At 33.1% G+C, this 23981-nt stretch overlaps 2 protein-coding genes and 1 long non-coding RNA gene across 3 annotated transcripts; all 3 read left to right on the plus strand.

The window, feature by feature from the left end:
* Window positions 1-5733: 5733 nt before the first annotated feature.
* Window positions 5734-6234, plus strand: LOC138340511 (uncharacterized). Its single transcript, XR_011213086.1, has 3 exons — window positions 5734-5875; window positions 5950-6015; window positions 6097-6234. It is a non-coding gene; the product is annotated as an uncharacterized lncRNA (long non-coding RNA).
* Window positions 6235-7011: 777 nt separating this feature from the next.
* LOC101258598 (uncharacterized) lies at window positions 7012-8215 on the plus strand. Its single transcript, XM_004230038.5, has 2 exons — window positions 7012-7993; window positions 8074-8215. Exons 1-2 carry the CDS (start codon window positions 7456-7458, stop codon window positions 8151-8153), a joined length of 618 nt encoding a protein of 205 aa, XP_004230086.1. The 5' UTR covers window positions 7012-7455; the 3' UTR covers window positions 8154-8215.
* A 2501-nt stretch (window positions 8216-10716) lies between these two features.
* On the plus strand, window positions 10717-23938 carry LOC101258306 (ankyrin repeats-containing protein). The gene is made up of 13 exons (NM_001328331.1): window positions 10717-10777; window positions 10879-10941; window positions 11020-11190; window positions 11517-11648; window positions 13873-14012; window positions 15685-15777; window positions 19544-19669; window positions 21750-21902; window positions 22060-22131; window positions 22872-22973; window positions 23171-23341; window positions 23422-23501; window positions 23599-23938. Exons 1-13 carry the CDS (start codon window positions 10747-10749, stop codon window positions 23657-23659), a joined length of 1395 nt encoding a protein of 464 aa, NP_001315260.1. The 5' UTR covers window positions 10717-10746; the 3' UTR covers window positions 23660-23938.
* Window positions 23939-23981: the final 43 nt, after the last annotated feature.

Below are 23981 nucleotides of genomic sequence, written 5' to 3' on the forward strand. Positions count from 1 at the left end.
AACAGATTTTTTTATTTGAAAAAAAATATTTAGGAATAGGTTGGTGGAAGGTCGGAGAGTGTGGGTGGGTGCCTGTAGGGAGGGGTAAATTTTATTTTTGAAAAATTAATTTATTTAAATGGGTTGGAACCATTTAAATAGATTTTTTTTTTTGGGCATTATTAAGGGGTCGTTTGATTTGAAGACAAGTTTTGTTGGATTATGATGGATAAGTTATAATAGGATTAGTTATGTTGAAATTTTTTTTATTGGTTGTTTGGTTTTCAAATATGCAAGACATATTTCTGAGAATGGGTTGGTTGTTTAGAAAAATACTCATTAAAAATACATGTAAAAATAAGAGTCTGTTTGGATTGACTTAAAAATAATAGCTTTTAAGTCAGAAATAAAAAGTCAAACTGAAATGACTTTTAAATCAAAAAATAAAAAGTAGGATCGAGACCTACTTTTGGTTTCTGACTTATTCTAAATCATTTTTCACCTTGTCAAACACTTCTTCGTTTATTTTAAGTCATTTTTGACTTATTTCAAGTTTTTTTTTTATATTTGTCAAACACTTTCAGATTTCAAAAGCTAACTTAAAAGTAGGTTTGATCGACTTTTAAGCCAATTCAAAAGAGCTCTAATTTGTTTGCTAATAAAAAAGGTAATGGGTACTTTTGATATTTTGTATTTTTATCTCCGGATAAGTTATTTCGGGATGAGTATTTCCCGCACAAGTAGGAATAACTTATGTCAGTCATAACTATATAAATTATGAGGTAAATTATTTCATACTTTATAACCAAACAAAGAATTGAGAAATATTAAAAATTTATTCTGAGATTAGTTTTCTTTATCCATCGCAGCACATAACCTATAAGTATTACAATCAAGTACTTATACGAACCATTTCTTCTTTATTTTTTCATAATGATGATTTTATCAAATTTGTATTTTTTGGTATGAAGTATATTTTCTTTCCCTGCGATTTCGATAAGTATCAATGTTAATAAATATCTATTTTTTATTTATTAATTTGAGTGATATTTATCATTTGCCCTCGATATTTAATAAAGTAGAGGATAAAACTATGAACAAAGAAGAAATTGTATTGTATTAATGCTTGATTCCATGAAATTAGTGTTCTTCAAATCATTTAACTTTCATAAAAGAAAAAATCTCATCAATTTTAGTCATAGATCATAGCACATAATCAGTTATAAACGCAATTGAAATTAGTTGGATTTGTTCAATAGAATATTGATTGATCTCGCAACAACAATAAGAGATCTTTTCTCACTCGATAATTGAACATCATAAGTCAAAAAAAATAAGAAAAAATTTCTTATTAAGTGGTAAATGAAATTAGTGGTCCCCTTTTTAATTTCTTTAAAAAAAATCACTTTGTTGTCTTTCTCAATATACATCTTTTTTCATTGAAACATATCATCCTCCATCTTCATCTTCACCACTATAAACTATTTTGATTTTATTTGTCTTTTACTAATCCATAAAATTTAATATCAATGTCATTCTATTGACGTCGATTTCACTCTATTATTGGTGTCGATTTCGCAAATGTCAACTTTCTTAATTTCTGGGTGACCTATTTTTGATTTCTAGATCATTCAAACATTTCTCATAAAATTTTTATTTTTTGAATTAACTTTCTTATGCAATTTGCATTTCTTATTTGAATTGTCAAGAAAAAATTGACTTTCAAAAAATTTCATTTTTCAAGAGGGTAAATACTTTTGGAGGGTTCGAAGAGGATAATGTAAATATTCTTCTTTAAAGTGACTTAAAATATTGTTGAATAGTGATGAAGAAGAAAAAATAAAAAAATTGAAGATTGAAATAATGGTTAACAATAAGGAAGAAGAAAAAGACGGTATAGGTATGCATTTATAAATTAATCAATTGACATTTAAGAAAAAATAATGATGAATTAGTAAAAATGAAATAAACAGTTAATGACATGGTGCCTGCATGGTTATGATGTGGCACTTACGTGGCTGTGATGTGGCAAGTGAGACTGGTGTTATAGTCTCGTGGTAGGAAACAAATTACTTCGAAGATATTAAAAAGATATTTATACGCCCGTATAATTTAAATACTTAAATTGTCCAACCAAACTTAGGGAGTTTTCATGCATTTTCTTTTAATATTAACTTGTGTCACCAATTGATCTCAAAAACAAATTTTGTAATCAATTAAATATGGCTAATTAATATAAATTCATATATTGCTTAAAGATGATAAATGATAATTGATGTTATTCAAGTAAATTCATATGATTCGGAGAAAATAAAATATGTAGCGTTATTGAGCTAAGTATTATAATTTTTACCCTATTAAAAATTTGTCTAATGCACTTAGAACACTTGTATTAAGGGTTTGTTTGGTTATGTGATACAGTATCATGATATGGAATCATAGTACAATATTATAAAATGAAATTGAAGTTTTGTTTGGATATGCGATATAAAATTTTTGTGTTTGTATATTTTTTCATAAACATGAGAATCTCATAAATTATAAAATTATAAAATTTGTCTTAATTTTTTACTCAATCTTACCAAATACACAAAAATTTATAAAATCACATAATAAATTATTACAAAGTTATTTGTTCTCCACTTAACTAATTGCTTCATCTAACTTTAATTCAATAAAAAAACTTTGAACATGAATTGTAGTGTACTAGTTTTTAATATAATTCTCCCACATAGTATGAACAACTTCCTCACGTTAAACTTGCATTTCTAGATCATGTGACCGAGAAGACGAACCAACATTGTTGCTTTGAGTCATTTATTGGTTAATATCATCTGCAACTATATTTTCATGCTCATAGACTATAAATATTTCATCAGTCCGTTAGTATTCTCGCAAATAATTATGTAACACTGCATAATCTATGACAATTTTCATACCATACCATACCAGGCCTAGATGTATGTTGTTATGTTAGACATAACAACCTATGTTATTGTATGACTTGTTCGATATATTCAACTGCTACAACATAGAAATTAACATCCTTAATGTCGATATCAGACTCACTACCACTACTTGATATGCTCATATCAATATGATTTGATATGTTGTTCAAGTAGAAATAAATATAAGTTGTAATAAATACAAAATGACAGAAGTAATAAATTAGGTGTTGGCGTAATGAAGAGAATAAATTTATTACTCAATAGTCGGTTAGCTTGAGTTAAAGTGATTATATGTTGGTGAGCATAATAAATTTTATGTCTGTGAGAATAATAAATTTTACAAAGTAATTACGTGAATATAAATTTTATTTACGTATGAAATAAATTGTTGGTAAATATAAATGTGGATTATTTTAACAAAATATAAACTTGTGAATCAATTTTTGTAGTAAAACATCTCAAATCATGATATTGAATTCTCATGTCATGGTTTTTGGAAAATATGAAATCACATCTTATGATATGAAATTATGAGATGGAATCAACTTAAAATCGCATGTCCAAATGCTGATTTTATCTCACAATTTCATATCATGATATAATATTACATGACCAAATACTTACTAAGTAAAACTTTTTGTATTTAATAACCTGTTTGACATTATTGTTGGAAGGTAAAAACATTTTTTTTAAAATTAAGGTGTTTGACAAGTCAAAAAAGCTCTATATCATTAGGAAGACGTAAAAACTTTTAGAAGCAGAAATAGAAAATTATTTTTTCAAGACCAAATATTTAATCGAATTGTATAAAACGAGAAAGAGAGAACGCAATAGAGACTTGAGCAGAGAAATATTTGTATTGCACAATAATAAGTGTATAAAACGGAGATATATGTATTTGCATGTGTATATACAATTTTTCTCTCGCCTTATAAACATAAATACATTGACAAACAGTTTGCTAAGGAACACAAATAAATCAAACGATAGCTATTGTATTTATTTTACATTATTAATTTGATATTCTATACAATTATCCCCTTTTTAAAATACATTTTTCAAAATATTTATTTTAAGAAATACTTTTAAAAAGTAAATAATTTTTAGCAATAATATTTAACCATTTCAATTTTTCAAATAGACTTTAAAAAAGTACCAAATCAGGCTGTAATTATTTTTTTTTAATAAACTCAAATCCTAATATAAACCCCCCCTCCTTCTTAGGACATTATTCACACCCCCCATTTCCCTTCACCTTCTTCTTCTTCTTCTTCCAAAAGAGAAAAAAAAAATCTCAAATTTCTCCATTTTCACTTGTTGATCCAAAAATTCAAGAAAAATGAGGATTCGAAAACCCATACCCAATTCACCATCTTCATCTTCATCATCGTCGTCATCTTCATCTTCTTCATCTTCCTTGTACACGTTCTCTTCCCTAACAGATAACTCCTTTGCTTCATCCATAGATTCATCTTCCTCAACTTCAACTTCTTCCTCTATCACCACTGCTAGATGTCAAGGCCTTGATCTGCTAGTCAAGGCCATTCATCAGGTTACTGATGGTTCTGTTGTGGGTGTTCCTTACATTCAGAAAAGGGTCATCACGAGGAGGAGGAGAAGAGTTTTGAGCTTTGAAAGGTTTTTTATAGCAGAGTGTTTTGAGAAACAGCATGATGGGGTGAAGTGCAAAGATGGGTCGTTGCCTAAAAGACAGCAAAGGAAGCGATTGAAGACTGTTCCGACTAAGTATCAAGATTCAGCGATGATTCAGTCATCGAAGCCCAAACCCAAAAGCCGGAGACTTCAGAGATCTGCTAAGATTTGTGAGGAATTGGGGTCGTGAAACTGTTTTCTCTATTTTGATTCTTCTCTTTTTCCGAGATCTTAGATGATCTTGTTCTCTTAGAGGTATCAATTTGATATATAGTATTTTTGCTTCTTTCTTCTTTTTTTTTTGGGTGGATGGGTAATTTTTCTGTTTTCAATTTGTAATGGAGTATGTTATAGTGATGAATTTTCGATCAATGAAGATATGGTGAAAATTGAAAATTTTGGGGGTATCAGATTCTGATCTGACTTGTGAATCTTTTGGATTTCATAGTAGCTACTCAATATTTGTATTCTACTAGATTTTAGATTTATGAAATTGGTTAGTATCCCAAGATGAAATTTTGAAAGATTTTCTTGAGTGTTGGTCTATGGTTTTAAGGAACTTTCTAATTCATTGCTCAAAAAGTTCACAATTGACTTGTATCTTCTGTGTTGGAGATGTTGATCTTATCAATAGTGAGCAAGTTCAAAACTTTCTGAACTCATGCGTCTATGGTCGAATTCTGGATTTCTACTCTTGAAATTCACAACTTGTAGACATTCTGATTAACTTGGATGGATATAGGGTGATGCAGCTTGTCACTTATTTATGGCTTGCTTAGTTTACTGTTTTGCCTCCATTGATCTCGGATGATGAAGCTTGATAATGGCAGATGTTAATCTGATAGGTAAGCTAGTGAGTTTCTCGTACATTCTACCCTTCCCGATACCACTTTGTTGTTTTATACTGGGCATGTTGTTACTGTTGTTGTTGTTGTAAGCTAGTGACTTGGTTTAGCATTATGGTTCTTTCAAATTACTCACGTGTGAGTTGGTAAAGTCCAAGCTGAGGCTGAATTCCCATTAGACTCTCATATTTGGATTTTCAAAGCTCTAATATTTGAGTTTCTGCTTTTTGCTTTATATAAAGTGTATGCCATTTCTATATTTTCAAATATGTTGAAGGAGCTTGAGATAGAACAGGTTTGAGGAGTGAGTCTGAGTCATGAACTGAAGCAGCTGGTCATGGCAAATAGAATCCCCCCTCTATTACTAAGCACGTGTTTTTTCATATGACGGTGGTGTTTGGGCCAGTTTGGGCGCTACTCGACTAGTCTACCACCTGCTACCTCCTACAGGTACCAGCTAACTTACTCTATATACCAAGATGTAAGACATTTTTTGGTACTTACTGGGAATTGAACTCTTGTAGTGCTCTCCCATGATTACTGATCCCGCTTCAGTGACTACTAGGCCACCTTCTCTGGGTGTGTCAATTGTAAGCACTTGTCTTCTTTCGTTCTTCTGTTTCCTTTTGGCAAGCCCTTGTAGAAGTGAAAAACCCTATAAAAATTTTCAGTTAAGAATTGCTTGTTGGCACTGGAAGATGATATGGAAGACGTCAAGCTCCTGTTATGGTAGCTTGCTTTGGGTGGATGGCAACTCAGAATAAATAGCAGAAGCTAGGTTTAGTCGTATGCACCAGATGTTATCTGTGTCTAAAAAATCAGGAATCAGTTGAGCACCCTTTTAAACGTATTACGTTGGTGATTCACGCCTTGTTATGTAAAGGAGTTAATGGGAAGTTGGCAGTAGCAGGTGGTTCCTAAAGAGTTAAAGCAGATATGGTGGACTGTTGGCACCATTGTGCATTTCTGGAAAGTTGGCAGTGGCAGTTTGAACTGCTTACAAATTATGAAGTGCTTACTGTTTCCTCCATTGATCTTTGATGATGAAGCTTGATAATGGCAGAATGTTGTTTCTAATAGTTAATCTAGTGAATAAGCTTAGCATTATGACTGGTATCTTGATTTCTAAAGCTTTTACATTCCGAGTTTCTGGCAATGAAACATCGGTTTTTTGGCTCAATATAAAGGGTATATCAGCTTCATGTTTCTCATATAATGGCCGTGTTTGGGCCAGCTTGTGCGGAGTTCAACTAGTCCACAACCTACTACAGATATCGGGTAACTGACTCTATATTTAAGACATTTTTCTGTCTCGCTGGGAATTATATTGAACCTTCATCTCGTCATTGATGCAACTTTCAATAGTTGGTTTGTAAAAAGACGAAAATTAAAAATCAATCGAGGCTCAAATATAAGAGGCCTGCTGTTTAGTTAAATTAACCATTTAAAAAGTTTAAAATTTTGTAATAATGGTAGAAAGTGGTCTAGTAAACTATAATTAGTCCAAAAATATATATATTCTTCAATCCAACATAAAAAGAGTAATTACTATATATAACAATCATGACAATTGACAAGAATCTTTTTTTTCTTTTCATAACCAACAAGTCATCATTTTTCTTATTATAAACAACAATTTTTTTCTTTGGTTATTATAACTGTTACAAATTAATGGAAGAACCGCAAATAATGGTTATCCTTTAGTAATCCCCCATTAAACTCTTCCTAAACCTGCATCCCATTTCCCTTTTTACAATACAATAAAGCCATAAAAATTTCATCAACCTTAAAAAAAATATAAAAAAAATCATCCCTCTCTCCTTTTTATTTCATCTAACACATTTTTAACGGCTAGCCAAGGCGGTGAATTTTCTAAACCGCCATGGCAGCCTATTCTAACGTCCATCAACCTTAGAAATCTGATTATAACGTAATTTGTATAATCATTGTTGTGAAAATTTTCTTACGCTATTTGTTGTTGTTGTTGTTGTTAAAAAAAAAACAATTAATTGTTGATCTGAATATCTGAGATGGGAGATATTAAGGTTCCTCGTCCAAATCATGAAAAACATATATCTTCATCATCGTCTAGTGAATTATCAGATCAATGTGACGAATTACAACGTTTAGAAGATGCACCACCTTTTTGGAGGAACCCTAATAAAAGGTTATCAAAGCAACTTTCCATGTGTGAGATTCCACGTGACATTGCATGGGAGAAACGACGTCGTCAGTTTCTTCATCAAGAGAGGAAAAAGAATATTACTGGAAGTACTCAAGACATGGATGCATATATAACTGATGAAGATTTGAATGAACTTAAAGGTTGCATAGATTTAGGATTTGGATTTAATGAAGAAGAAGGGCAAAGGTTATGTAACACCTTGCCCGCTCTTGATCTTTATTTCGCGGTGAATCGTCAGTATTTAACTAGCCCTGTCTCTTCACCGGGTAGCAATAAAGGATCAATGTCATCTCCGGGTTCATTGAATTCTCTAGGAGGAAGGTCATCCTCTTTTGGAAGCCCTAGGAGTGATCATGTCGATGCATGGAAGATTTATAGCCCAGGTATATTAAATTGTACACTATTTCATCTTAAAAAATAAACGATTTTTTTAAAAAAAAATATTTATATAAATGTTGTGTAGGTGATGATCCTCAACAAGTTAAGACAAAGTTGAGGCATTGGGCGCAGGCAGTGGCTTGTTCTGTCAAGCAGTCTTATTGAAGTTGAAAGGGTAGTGATGAAATTAAACGCCATGTTTTTTGACTATAAAAAAATTAATTTCATTTCCATCGTATCGATCGACTCAGATCCCGTGTCCGTCTCTGAAATATAGTCATGACTTTTGAGGATGGACTGAGACTCATGCGCCAAATGATCAAACAGAGCCACATAGTTGTAGGCGGTCAATTTCACCACTAGTTATGTTGATTCTCAATTTAGTTAATTGAGGCAACAAAGGATATAAGTTACATACGGTATTGATATGTAAATAATTTTATTCGTTGTTGGTGTATTTTGACCTTTATTGATGATTGCTTCTTCTTTTTATTAAAAAAAAAGTATTTTCAATTGTTGTTTATGTAGATAAACAAATGTTTGTTATTGTCTTTTTATTTGATTCGATAATGTAAAAAAGAGCTTATTTTCCTTATAATTTATTTCCACTGTCACTCTATGGAAGTTTGCTAACCAATAATAATTGTTATTCATCATGTATTCCTAATATACTTAGAACAAAATTTTAAACAATTTTGTAAGATAACAAAGTTTAATAATATTTTCACAATTTGAAAATTAAAACTAGTAGCGAAACTAGAATCATAAACAGATTAGAAAAAATATACGAAATATTTTTCTTAAAGAAGAATTGTTGTTAATATGTGTTTAAAGAATCTTACTGATTCCAACAAACTTTGCAGAAACACAAAGTTATCAAAGTTTAATGAACCAATGAAGAACAAAAGAATAGAAGAACAAAAATTAATTCACAAATCTAAAATTTGTAACACATACCAAAATCTGGAGTAACAGAAAGAAGATCAAGTCCATTGAATACACAGTGTCCCCTAAGGAAATTATTCCCCTCTAGTATCCGAGATTTGATTTGATATATGTCCTCCCAGGATAGAATGATCTCAATCACCAGTGTATTGATATCGAAAACGCTGGTGTCAGCGAGCCACTCAACGGCAGTAAAGTACACTTAGAATATTAGATTTAGTAGTAGAAGAAGAAGTTCAGAAAAATCTTTCTTAAAATGAGAGGAAATCCCTCAATTTATAGAAAACAAAGGGTAGTGTGAAAATGTTATTATTGTGCCTTATCGGAAAAGTCACAAACCTTTGGAAAAGTCACAATCTTTTGGAAAGGTCTAGAACCTAAACAAAGATATACGAAATATTTTTCTTAAAGAAGAATTGTTGTTAATATGTGTCTAAAAAATCTTACTGATTCTAACAAACTTTGCAGAAATACAAAGTTACCAAAGTTTAATGAACCAGTAAATAACAAAAGAATAGAAGAATAGAAATTAATTCACAAATCTATAATTTGTAACACATACCAGAATCTGGAATAACAGAAAGAAGATCAAGCCCACTGAATGCATAGTGTCCCATTAAGGAAATTATTCTCTTCTAGTATCCCAAATTTGTGGAAAGGTCACAAACTTTTGGAAAAGTTACAATTTTTTGGAAATGTCACATAAAAGTCACAACTTTTCATAATAATCATAACTTTTTATAAAAGTCATAATTTTTCATAATAATCGCAATTTTTCAAAAAAATCGCAACATCAAACGTTTGATGAAAAAAAATTAATAGACTAAGATCTTTTGCTTGGAAAACTCCTCTTTAATCTGGACCAAGTTATTAACTTATTATATTTAGTCATGGAAATTTAATTTATGTTCATCCTCTTAACAATAATGAGTTCTAGACTAGCTCACTACAAAAGTACTTAATTCATATTTGATTTTTTCTTCTTTTAATAATACATTATTAAATGAAAATATTCAAGGTAAATTTATATAAATATATTATATTAAGAAAATATTTACGATTTATAGTAAAAATATTTTCTTTTATTTGATTAATTTTGATAAATTTATAATATGGTTTTAATTCATATTATAAAGAACAATTTATTACTCACATATAATACAAGTTTTACTAATGATTAATACATTTTTCACACATTTTAATACACTTACAATGTGTTAATTTCTAACAAAATAAGCATAATATATTTCTAGAAATAATATTAATACATATTTATTGAATAAATAATTCAATTTTAATTCATTTTACAAATTTAACATAATATATTTTATAAATGTTGATGAATAAAAATATCATCAAAATTAATAATTATTTATTAAAAGGTATCAATCTAAATAATTTTTTCAATGTTTAAACCGAAGTAGTGGAATGGTCCATCTTTATATTAATAAATAAAATTCTTGGAGATCAAATATATTGATCATCAAGAAAATATAAATAAAATCAAATTAAATACTATTCCTAATTACTTGTCTACTGAATTGATATAAATATTAAGAAAATAATTATTGTTACTATAAATTCATTAAGTATTTTATTTTATATTTTTTTTAAATTGTATCTAAATCGACAAATAATTAGACGCAACTTAAAAGAATAAAAAAAAAAAGTGAACAACTAGCTTATTCGACATTTGAGTTGACTAAAAGTCAAACTTGGAAAAACCCTTGTTAGGTCTCGTTGTATAAGTACTAGAAGTTTCTAGCGAAGCCTAAAGTAGAAGAAAAATTACTAGTACTATCGTCTCTCAGTTATGGCTCCTGATGCTACTGATGCTCTTGCAGGTTTTGATCTTTTTTTTTAACTTCTTTTTCCTTTCTTGAAGTTTACTGTAAACCTTCTTGTTTTTTTTTCATATATGTGTGTGTTGAAATTTTTTGAGCAGTTAGAGAAAAAGTTAATAAGTTTTTGAAGGCGGCTTGTTCAGGGGATATTGAGCTTTTCAAGAGTAAGTTAACAATTTCCTGTTTTATTTTAAGGGTTTCAGTTTATGCGATGTTATATAGTGTTGATGATTGTGAAACAGAGTTGGCAAAGCAACTGGATGATGGAAAAGGGTTGGCTGGTACAGTGGCGGATGTGAAGGATGGTAATAAAAGAGGGGCATTGATTTTTGCCGCCAGGGAAGGCAAGATTGAATTGTGCAAGTATTTGGTGGAAGAGTTGAAAATTGATGTCAATGAAAAAGATGATGAAGGTATTTTCTAAACTACAGTAATAAATTTGTATGCAAGTGTGATAGTATGATGATTGAAGTGCTAAAATTACAAGGGCGGGAGTTATCTCAAATGACCTAAAATATCAAAGAATCAATGCGAACTTGGGAATACATACAAAACAATAGATGCAAATAATACCTATATGTAACACTAATTTAGGTGGACTCAAATACAGCAGAACATATGGAGGATTCACATTATTGCTCCCAATTTATTTGATTTTGAGGCTCTTATTTATTGGTTGATTAATATGTGCTGAAAGTGATATTTCTGTATACTGATTTGGATATGTTGTTCATCGTAGGTGAGACTCCTCTTCTTCATGCTGCTAGGCAAGGGCACACTACTACTGTCCAGTACCTCTTGGAACAGGGTGCAGATCCTGCAATACCCAGCGCCTCGGGGGCAACAGCTTTGCATCATGCTGCAGGAAATGGTAGGTTCTTCCTCTTTTGTTAATAGAAGTGATTGAAGCTTCTGTTTGTGCCAGTGAAAGACTCCTGGATTCATATGCATTTAATTGCTGTAACTTTTTTGCTCTTGTACACTGAACTCTTCTATTTAAGGAGTTCCTCATTTTTAAATAAAAATGTTTGACAAACATGTCAATGCGCGCACACGCGCGCGCGCGCACACACACACACACATATATGTATATATATATATGTATATATATGTATATGTATATATATATATTTAAATTCTTTAGTTTAATATTAATTGATGGAACTTTTGGGGCATAGAAATTGTTTTGGATGTTAGGAATATGAAAGAGAAAATTGTATTGAGAATTTGTCATAGTATATAATGTGCAAATTTCCTTTTTAGCGAAGTTGACATTATTATTGAATACTTAATAATAGTATAGTTAGTCATGTTTTGGGAGTAAAAATTAAGAACCAAATCCCTTCAATGAACTGGTCAAAGTTCTTATCATAAGCTAATAAGATAAGGCAAGGAAATAAGGCTAGGATCAGCAGTAAGAAGCAGAGATGGATAGGGCGGGGTATGCTATGTTTTCTATTTGCTTCACACTTTTCAGCCTTTCAGGTCACATTTATACTTTCAGCTGTTGAAAACCAAACTTTATCCTCTATTTGTTGGAACATTTGACATTTCTTGCTTCATCATCTTTTCTTTTCCTTCCCTCTGTCAATGCTACATCATTTGTTCTCAATTGATGACTTGAAATAACCCTAGATTTCTAGAGCTTTAAAGAGCCGACATAACTCAAAAACGTTAGCTGATATTGTTATTATGAGAATTAAATCACTATATAGCTGAAGATGTTGTAATGAAGCTGTCTATACTTCCGTGTCTCATTTGTTTGTTCTTATCTACTGATGAAAGTGTATTACTAAGAAGATCAGTCTAAGTTAACCCTACGAGGAACATAAAATTTGGATTGTTGGTCATATAACTAGCCTTTGCTGTGTTCATAACAAACACGTTATGAGATGTCTTCATCTCAATATATCATGATTGATAGGAAGATTTTTTTTCCCCAAGCTGTTGAAGCTTGAAGACAAGCAAGAGTAGCTTTGCTGGCTGGAAAAAGTCCAACTTCTCCTCCCCATTATATCAAAGGATGCATGTGCAGTTATATTTTTCCTGGATAAAACTCTTGTTTCTAAAGAAAAACTCTAAATGGCCGGAATCTGAGAAAGTGGATCTACTATTTCAGCAACCGTGTTCATTGTAGAGCATAGCTCTGTTGCTATTATAAGCTGCTCCCTCCATTTTTACTTTGAATCCATTCGTTTTACTTGACATGATGAATAAGAAGACAATTGAAGATAGCTGTTTCTTTACGCTAAGTGACGGAAGTTTGATGGGCTGATACTTGGATTTTGTTATCTGATATATGAATCTCAGAGAAGTGTATTTTTTTGGCTTGATCTGAATTTTTGGGGCTATATAAAGGATGCATGAATATTACAGAAGACTTTAGAAAGGAGGTGCACGAGTAGAAACTATGCTTGAATGGAGAACATGATTACCTGCATGCAATTGAGTACTCACTATTACAGAATTCACAAAGAGGCAGACTGATGATAGCCTGTGGGGATCTCTGCTGCAATTTTTTAATCATCATAAGCCTATCTGTTCTGCCACATCCTTTTCACTTAATCCTAACATTTTCTTTTTTTTCCTTTTCTTCTAAGTAGTATGAATGTGAATGGAGTGGGGTGTCAAGAACAGAAACACATGTGAAAGGAAATTCCACAAATTCTCCTGAAATATATTTGCAGAATTTTGTAGAGAATCATATTTTGTAGATTCTGTACCTTTTGGTTTATCCCTTGTATACGTCCAACTTGGCCATGTTTATGAATGGAACACTTTTACCTTATCCACCTTGTTGGCACATAGTCTGAATCAGGGATCTAATCATGTTCTGATGGATATCAGTAGTCAAGATCGTTCTGATGGATATCAGTAGTTCAGATCGTTATGATGGATATCAGTAGTTGAGGTCTTAGTGTCAGCTTTAACTTCTCTATTGGTAAAACAATGAGAGAAATCAATCGACATGTCATTCCTTATTGCTTTATTGTTATTTATTGTGGTGTTGATGTGTGTAGTAACATGCACTCTTCAATTTATTTGTATTTCTTTACATAGAGGGACACTTCATTGTGCATTGTCTCTGTTTGCAGGACATGTTGAATTGGTTAAGTTGTTACTGTCAAAGGGTGTAGATGTTGATTTACAAAGTGAGGCTGGAACACCGCTTATGTGGGCTGCAGGTTTCGGCCAGGAAGAGGTTGTCAAGGTTTTGCTGGAACATCATGCTAATGTGAGTGCTTTATTACCTATTTGAACCCCTCTTTCTCAATTTAACAATACCAGTTATTGTTTAACTGTTTTTTTGTCAATACAATAAAGCCATAAAAAATTCATCAACCTTTAAAAAAACCCATCCCTTCTCTTTTTTCATCTAACACATTTTTAACGGCTAGCCAAGGTGGTGCATTTTCTAAACCGCCATGGCAGCCTAATACAGTGTAGAGTTTCCACTCCCAACCTGCCCACTCTTTTTCTCTCACCCACTCCCCTCTTATCTTTTTTCTGTATTTGATAAAAATAATTACAAAAAAATTTGGCTCAATTTGACTATCATCTTTCATGCTTTAGTTCCAGTTAGGGCGTGTTTAGTATGGAGGAACATATTTTTGGGAAAATGTTTTCCAATTTGTTCATGTTTAGATGGTCAAAGTTTTTAGAAAATATTTTCTTTAGAAAAATAAGTTGTTTAAAAATGAGGAAAATGACTTTCTAAATGGAAGTAAGAAAAACTAGTTCTACCCTGGCATTCCACTCCCCTCTACACCCTTCAATACACCTCATCTTCACTCCCACATCTCTGTAGCCCCATCTCCACTTCCACTTTCCTATCCACCGTTCAACACACCTCAACTTCACCCCCTCACTGTCGTAACCCCACCCTCATCATCCAACTCTCATCTCTCATAGTATTTGTTTAGATTATATATAAATAGTTTTAGGATAGTATTTTTGCCTATATACCGAACACAAAAAAATAAATAAGAAACCCATTTATTTTCCTAGAAAAGATTTTCGGGGAGAACATTTCCTTGCTACCATACACACCCTTAGTTGTTTTTTAATGTTTGTGTTGCAAAAAAAGAAGTTAGCTTAGATATATGGAGAACTGTTCCTGTTTGTATCTGTTGGACAATTTGCAAGGAGAGGAATGCTATAGATGTTTAATTCTCAAAAAAGGGAATGCTATCGTTGTTTTGATAGCATGGAGAATAGTATGCAAAAGGTTAAGCTAAAGTACCTTTTGCTACTATGTTTTTGGTGTAATCAAATCTATTCAAATGACATTATCTCCATAATTGACAATTTAGGTAGGAGTTAGCAGGATTTTGAAGTAAAATTATGTAAATTTGGTTTTCAGTGCATACTTATGTACTGTTTGTGAGAAATATATGAAGTCACCCGTCCCAAAGAAAAAAGAGTTAGCTTAGATATAGTATATACTGTAAACAACAATTCTTGATTAGTTGATTCAACTAAAGATAAATTTTCTTTCATAAGTTAAATTAGATCAATTCTATATTGCATACAGCCCCTGTTTTGCATTTTTTACTTGTTAGAGAGGGCATGTATTGATAATATTTGGAAAACCCAATTCCTCCCCCTCCCCCCCTCCAATGTTGATGCACTCCTTTTGTAGTTTATGTGATGTAGTTTTACTTGACACGAAGTTTAAGAAAAGAAAAAATGGCTTTTGAAATTTGTGGTCCAAAATAAGTCATAGATGTTTGTTGCTATAAATCATTTCATTAAGGTATAATGGAAATTTTAAAGTTAAATGTTTATTAAAAATAGAAGCATGTCTTTCTTTTTGGGACCAACTAAAAAGGAAAGTGAGTCCTATAAATTAGAACAGGGGGAGTATCTCTATTTGTTCATTTGGCCTAAAAAGTTACTTTGTGCAGGTTCATACTCAAACAGAAGATGAAAATAATGTCTGTCCTTTGGTATCAGCTGTAGCAACCGATTCATTGCCTTGCGTGGAGCTGTTAGTGAAGGTCAATAAATTATATTTTTTCTATATTCATTAGATTGTTCTACTTCTTCACTTTATCTACTTTAAATTGCTGAATCCAATTGAGCATCCTGAAGAAGTTGTGTTGCAGAAAACATATAGTGCTTTTGTTTGATGTATTTTCACTCTGCCGTCTGCTATGTGTTGGAACCATGCAAGATTTGTGCTAAGATTAAACCACAAGAAACTGCTTTGATCATATGAGCTATGTGAGACTTGGCTCTATTACCCCTTAGAGTTTTTCTTTCCTGAAACTTTTAACTTCTATCTGCTTCTTTATCTGAGTTTTTCTTTCCTGAAACTCTTAACTTCTATTCTGTTTTTTTTTATCTTTTTAATATTTGTTTGAAAGTTAAGTTTAAACATGCTTAAAAGAATAGAACAATTGAGAGATACCCCTCGAAAATTAAACAAGTAAAACTGCTAAAGATAAAAGGGGAAAATATTCAATTTGTGTACATTCAGTTTATACCAGCATTAAGTGGTGAAGGGTAAAAAGGGTGGGTTCATTATCCACCGAGTTTCGAATCTGCGCCACTAGTCATACGAAATTTCCTAGTTATAGGAAAAAACTATTACCAGCAAAACTAACATATTTTAACCTCAATTTTACAGGCGAAACAAGCCTTTTAAAACACAATGTTACAATATAAAGCTTAGACTTAAATTAGACTTCAGCTTTCAGGTTTATCTAATTAGGTAATTCAAACATTTCTTTACCTTTTGCCTTTCTGTGGAAATGGTTTCCTAAAGTACTTGAGGAGCAAAGTTTGATCTCCTCTGCTTGTTAAATCTGCAATTGTTGTTAATAGCTCACATCAATGTTGCATTTATTTCAATGATTTTCTTTTAGTTCTCTCTTTTTGTTTCTGAGATGTAGGAGAGGCTTTGCTTAAGAGCTTTATGACTGGTTAAGCCCAATATAGAAAAAATTTCTTGACCACATCGTTTTATGAATATTGTGCACCTTACTTGTCGGGGCATAAGCCAAGGCAAGAACCCAACTACCTTTGTCAACATAGCCACACCTTATTTAAATTGATAAAGCGAAAGCATACAATTCGGAGGGAGTTTAGATAGTAGATAAACACATAAAAAACGCTCAATATTGCTTAATTAGTTTTGATCCAATAAAATAATGTAATTAATGTCGTTAATAATGTAATTGCAAGATGGGGGTGCTTACTACTATTTATCTTGGTCTATCACTTGTAGCATCTTATAAGGACCAAAGAGTTATAGGTTCTGATGATTGAGAGGGTAGAAATGAGATTATCTGACTATAAAAGAGATGCTAAAAATATCGTTCTATCTTGAAAGAGTGGGACGAGTCCTTTGGTTATGTATCATTTAGGGTAGGTGATGGGTGTAGGATACGTTATAGAGATACAACACCTGCGGGAACAAGTACATTTACAAATATGTATATAGTTTCATGCCAAAAGGAGATGTCAATTCAACGAACTCAAAGGGTCCAAGGTTAAGAAACTCATATGGAATTGAGGATTTAGGAGGAACTTGCAAGATTGTGAGGTTTTGGAATTTCAGTCTAGTTAAGACACTTCAGGAAAAAGTTCCTCACCAGCTAGCCGTGATGTACAAAAATGCGGAGTGAGAATAATGGCATCTTTTTGTAAGTCCTACTATTAGAATTTTCTAGGTATGTAAGAGTACACTTCTCCAGATTTTTGGTGTTCCATTTCACGTGGCTATCATGTGTAGAAGCTTTCATGAAGATGTGAATCATCTTCTTCACATTATGTATCAATCTTGCTTAGAAGCTTGGCTGTCATTTATAGAAATCATATCTTTTTTAAGGTTCTGTACTGTTTTATATTCTTCTTGTATATGTATATTTTCTTTCCCATTGCTAATACAATTTATTCTTTGATATAAACCAAAGTTATTGGTAAATTTTGCTTTTGGTCCTTGTGATAAGACTGGGGATATTTAACATTCAATTATTCAAGATGTGTGTTTTTGGCCCCTTCATGTGAAAATATGTTATATTTGACTATTTACAGAATTACATTACCATCAAGTATGGAGTAACAATACAAATTTAACATATTACATGAGTAATTAGCAGTGTTTTGGGAAGCGAGAAGCGGAAAAAAGCGACAAGGGCTTGCTTCACAGAAGCGTGAAGCGAAGCGCGCACTTTTTTAAAAAAAAGCGACATTTAGTATAAAAATAAAAAAATATTAAATAACTAAAAAGAGGTAATATAGTCTTAGATTGAAAGAAATTACTTGGGCAAAAATACTCACAAGTCATAACATATAAAGCAAAAAATCAAAAACATAATTAGATCACAAAATACTACAAACAAAAGGAAGTTTCAGAAAATAATAAAAAAAGGCTGCTAGCATACACACTGATCACAAAATAAAAAAAAACAAAAGAATTGAAAAAAAAACAGAGGTAGCAGTCAGTAAGAACTAAGAAGAAAAGAGCAGGCAGCAGAGAATAGAGATGAAGAAAAGAAGAGAAGAAGAAGAAAAAAGAGATGAACAAATTACCTGCAAGCCTCAGTCGAGATCTTGAGGAGAGAAAGAAGGGAGGCAGCCAGCAGCCTCAGTCGAGATCTTCACGAGAAAAAGAAGGGCGGCAGCCAGCAGCCTCAGTCGAGAGCTTCAGGAGAGAGAAGGGAAAGAAAGTCGCGAGGAGAGAAGGGAAAAAGAGTCGCGAGGAGAGAAGGGAAAGAAGAGTTGTGAGGAGAGAGAAGTTATATTTCAGATTTGTTTTTAAAAATACCTATTTTTTTTAAAAAAACCCTAATTGTCGCTTTTTTTATAAAAAGCACGTTTTTTTGCGCTTTTTCCTCAGCGTCGCTTCTCGCTTCTTCCTCTGAAGCGAGTGCTTTTTTCAAATCGCCTCGCCTCAAGTTAAAAAAGCGCACTAGGGTCGCCTCGCTTTGAAGCGCGCTTTTTTGCGCTTTTAACAACACTGGTAATTAGGCAGTGAGACAATCAATAATTATGTTGAATTTGTGAATATTCACAAGCAAAGGGATTAAAAATTGCCCAATTCAATCAATTGGAGAAGTTAATGGAATTGAAAGTCTGAGTGTTTGGCTCTACTTTGGGACTTCCATTGGAGGTCTCTAAGTTTGAAACCCCTTGCTAGCAAAAGCAAGTGGTTTGGCTTCTGGGCCAAGCTCGTCGAACCAGGCTAGCTTAGTGCGGGTTACCTCTCATGTGTATGGTTTGCGAGCTATTGTATAGGAGCGGATGTTTTACTATGCGTGCACCCAAGGGTGGCGGCTGCGGGTTTCTCTTGTCATAAAAAAATAGGAAATAGATAATATATGATCATGTTGTTCCCAAAGAATTACTGTTTATAAGCTCTTCTTTGATCTTCCTTTTTTATCCGATGATTCCATTTGAAGTTGCGCATGTTCTACTTTTAGTCCCTTGAAGATACAGAGTACAACTGGCATGTTTGGTTCTTAATCCAAGATGCTGGAGGAAACATTGCTTACATATTCAAAGATGGTTTATTGTGTAAAACAATCTTTTCTATCTACTTATCCAAAAAGGGAAAAAGAAAGAAAATTCATTTCCTCCCTGAAAAGCAATTTGTGCATATGCTACTCCAGATTGGAACTGTTGTATGCGGGACCATCTATTTCACTGATTGAAACTGTCTTTTTCAATTTTCCACTTTGGTTTGGATTTTGCTATGTTGCTTGGTTAAGCATGCCGCCTGTCTACTCAAGGCTTAACTTCTTTTATGCTACCATACAGGCAGGGGCTGATGTCAATGTTAGGACTGGTGATGCAACTCCTTTGCTCATTGCTGCTCATAATGGTAGTGCAGGAGTCATTAACTGCTTACTACAAGCTGGAGCTGATCCGAATGCGGCTGAGGAGGTAATTGAAAGAAAATCTAAAGGAATATAGTGTTCTTTATTATTTCACATATTTTGGAAGAAATATCCAAGGACTCTTTATAATGTTGGAAAGTTGATTCCAAATAATTTTAGTTTTATTTTCGTGGCTTCTGTTTGTCAAGAACGTGTCAATTATATTCCTTGTTATCACTTTGAGTCTACTACCTCTTATTCCTTTTCAGATTCCCTTGTAGAATCTATGTACCTTGGCCATCTTTCCTCGGGGTTTTTTGAAGTTGAAGATATGTTTGTGAACCCGGATTTGGAGTGGAAACCTAAAATCTTAGTGTTATGGGTCAGTCGTTCATGATTTTGTTGAGAGATAATTCTATTTTGACTTCATAAGCGTATCACAATTTTTTGTTATTGAATATTTCATAAATAAATAATTTTAAAAAATATACACCATAAATTTGTTGTATTAGAAAAGCAATCCTTATAATACAATACTTTCACATTCTCCAATGTAGTATCTTTTCATAGAATATGGATCAAATCTAAGTTGCTTGGACTCTTCACTTTTGGTGCCTCACCCGTGTCGGCATGACATGGGTATGGGATCCACGTCCGATTTGGTCAACCGGTTTTGGGTACTTCAACCAAAATCGATGGGGAAAGTCGGGACTAGTTAATGATTTCTATAATCAATACAAAAGTTAAGGTGAAATTGAAGAAAATGGAATACCTTAAAAATTTCTATTTCACTCCGTCGTTTCCTTTTATCTCCTTCTAGGATTCTTCTTGAGTTTTCTACATAATATCTCATAATTTAGGTTTTATATCTCTATATTTAGATATTTTAATTATTTTTAGGTGAATCACCCCACCTGTATCCATACATGGATCCGTATCTCCGATCTTAAAAATTAGATCATGAAGGATCCGGCCTCTAGAGCACCCGTATTGGACATCCGTACTTATGTTCTAATGTGGTGTCCAGGTTACACCATGCTCCCTATTGTCATTTTGTTACGTAGTAATGAAACCTCTCTTTTTACGACCAAAAAAACCTATATCTACCATGGTGTAAGCTTGTTACCCGGCTCAGTGTACTCACATACACACACACACACGCACCAAAAAAAAAAAGAGGAGAGAGAAAAGAAAAGACATGAATCTTATAATATGGACTGTAGTCTTGTCTTGCTTCTAAAGGTGAATATCCTTTCTGCTCCATTGTTGAGCATTAATGAAGAGTACTGCTGCGATTCTCACCATTTGGATATGAAAAGCTCTAGAGAGAGATATCTGGGATAAATAAGACATACCTGGCTGAAAAGAGGAATGTCAGTCATAGAACATATTAAACCTAGATTAGGGTTTAGGTATTTTACTAATTCTGGTTTCTTAACGACCTTTTATAAGAAATTGTAAACCTGGTCATTTTGTTGTATAACAGTCAATCCGATGGGTTTTCTGGTCTTACTGGTGGATTCTCCGCTCTGACAGGTTTTCAGGTAAACTGTGACCTGTTTCTTTTGGGTTGACAGATCAACTGGTCTAATCTGGGGTTCAGAACATTTAAGTGAAGAAAGTGTAGGGGGAGTGCTTAGCTTTGCTGGATCAGACATGATACCATGCATTGACTGTTAGCAGAACTAAGATTAGTATTATAAGTGCATTAAGTAATTTGTCTGTGTAACTTATTTTCAGTTTACCGTTTGCTGGAGGCTGATGCTCAATTGTGTCATTCCTTCTGGATCATCATTCTTTACGGTGAAAACCGACATCTCTACATGAAAGAGTTGGTGTATTATGCGTGATACCACTATAGATGTGACTTGAAGTGGCCTGGGAGTCTTCTTTTTGTCCTTGTCTACTGTATCTTTAACTTAGTATGTGTGATCCATTCTGATGTAATTCAGCGACCCAGGTTCTGTACTTAACATATACTCGTATGGATTCTCCGTGGTATTCAGAACTTTCTTCTGGGTGAACACAGAACTTCAATCATGAACTTTGTTAATTTTTGAACAAGTTGCTGGAAGAAAAGATCTATTAGCAATTTCAGCAAAGGACTGTTAATTGATACCGAAGTATTACTTTTGCTATTTCTACAGGATGGTACCAAGCCAATACAAGTTGCAGCTGCAAGCGGCAGTAGGGAAGCTGTTGAAGCTTTATTGCCTGTCACAGAACGGATTCAGAGTGTTCCAGAATGGAGTGTGGATGGAGTGATTGAGTTTGTGCAATCTGAATATAAGAGAGAACAGGTACTTAATTTGTGATTTTTTAAAGATAAATTGCTGCTGATCTTGGTCTTCGGTCAGAGTTGCTTGCAAATATTGGAATTAGCTCGGTGATTATTTCCTTCCCTTCTCATGCAAATTTCGACTTCTTTTTTATTTGTCTGAACTGTGATGATACCAGGAAAGAGCAGAAGCTGGGAGGAAAGCAAACAAGTCAAGAGAACCTATTATTCCAAAGAAAGATTTACCTGAGGTCTGTTATTAGTGTTCACTATTTTCTTTTTTAGGTGTGAGCTTTGGGTCATTCCGTTATCAATTTTTGCATGAAAAGTATTAACTACCTCCTTTTCCTTTTTTTGCCTTTTTGTATTATGTCAATCAGTGGGAACCGAAGTAAACCATTTCTGAGAATGGAAGAAAGTGAGCATATATATTTCTCGTGTGTATGTTAATCATTTCTGAGAATGGAAGAAAGTGAGCATGTATATTTCTTGTGTGTATGTTATCTTTGAATCTTGATTTCTTCTGGTGAAGCACTCTTGAAGACAGACTTAAAATACTTTCATCGTGAATATGACAATACATCCAATTTAGGTAACAAATGGAATTTGATTGTGCAAGTATATGTAGTAAAAAACATGATAAACACCATTTGGGGGCATGAAATTAATGTCTTCAATAAGTCCAATGAACAATGTTGTGGGAACGGTTCAATGTTTGCTTGTGGTTCTGGCCCAGTTAAACACTTCATAGGGCTTCAAAATGCATAAAGTTTCTCTTATAGTCAGTGAAGTCATACCAGTGACGTGGTTCCAGACTTCCGTTTCAGCTGGCTTCAAATTGCACAGAGGATCAATATTTTTTTACACTGTGTTTTTACTTAGGTCTCTCTTTCATTTGAAGAACCTCAGCATGGTCAACATCTTGTTTTGGAGTATCAGTTTAAAGAACAGTGCTAAATATTTTTCATCAGCATAATTAATTGGTTTATAGGTGAGTCCTGAAGCAAAGAAGAAAGCTGCAGATGCAAAGGCGAGGGCAGACGAGGCATTTAATAGGAAAGATTTTGCTACAGCTATAGATACTTACACGCAGGTACCTATTAGTCTTATTGACCTGAATTCCCAGCTCTACCCTTTCCTCAGTAAAATACTTGCAAAAGGGAAAAAGAAAAAAGATAATGATGAGAGGAAGTAATTATCTTCTTCATGTTGCAAGTATATGAAATAGACTAATTATGAGTGTGGATGCATCACTTACGAGGCTCACTTGTGTTTGCTAATAATCTGCAGGCAATCGATTTTGATCCAACTGATGGCACTCTGTTTTCCAATAGAAGTCTTTGTTGGCTCCGCCTGGGCCAAGCTGAACGCGCCTTAAGTGATGCCAGGGCCTGCAGAGAACTTAGACCAGATTGGGCAAAAGGTTGTTATCGGGAAGGTGCAGCTCTACGTCTATTGCAGGCATGCCCTTCTTCTCCCGGAGTCAAATTTTGTCAAATTGTATACCTCTATTTTCTGATATTCTATTATTTCATTTTCAGAGGTTTGAAGAGGCAGCCAATGCTTTCTATGAGGGTGTACAGATCAACCCTGATAATATGGAACTCGTAACTGCTTTCAGGTGTGCATGTTGAGACTTGAAGCTCTTCATTTAGCAGATGCAGTAGTTACTATATCCATGTTTTTCTCATTGTCGTGCGGTACTGATATGATTGCAGGGAAGCTGTCGAGGCTGGTAGAAAAGTTCATGCCACAAACAAGGTTGATTCGCCGTCCTAGAGTTAGAAAGCGCATAATGAGAGAACAATTGTCCGCTTCTTTTTTCCTGGGCGACAAGACTTTCGCTGGAGCAAGCTGATTATGGGGCATGCCTTTTTTGGATAGTTCCAAATGGATTATATAATGGTGGAGATGGGGTTGTAGAAGAAGAAGAAGAAAGAGAGATTCGATAATTTGAAAAATTATTAAATTTCGATAATTTTTTTAAAAAAAATATGAATATCATATTCATTTGCTTATATCGTGTTTTTCCAATTAATCTATTTTAATTTCATGCAAGTTCAATGATTTTACCTCACTTTATTTGGATGGTTATTGTTGG

Source organism: Solanum lycopersicum, chromosome 1 (genome assembly GCF_036512215.1).
Source record: "Solanum lycopersicum chromosome 1, SLM_r2.1".
In the NCBI taxonomy this organism is placed as follows: Eukaryota; Viridiplantae; Streptophyta; class Magnoliopsida; order Solanales; family Solanaceae; genus Solanum; species Solanum lycopersicum.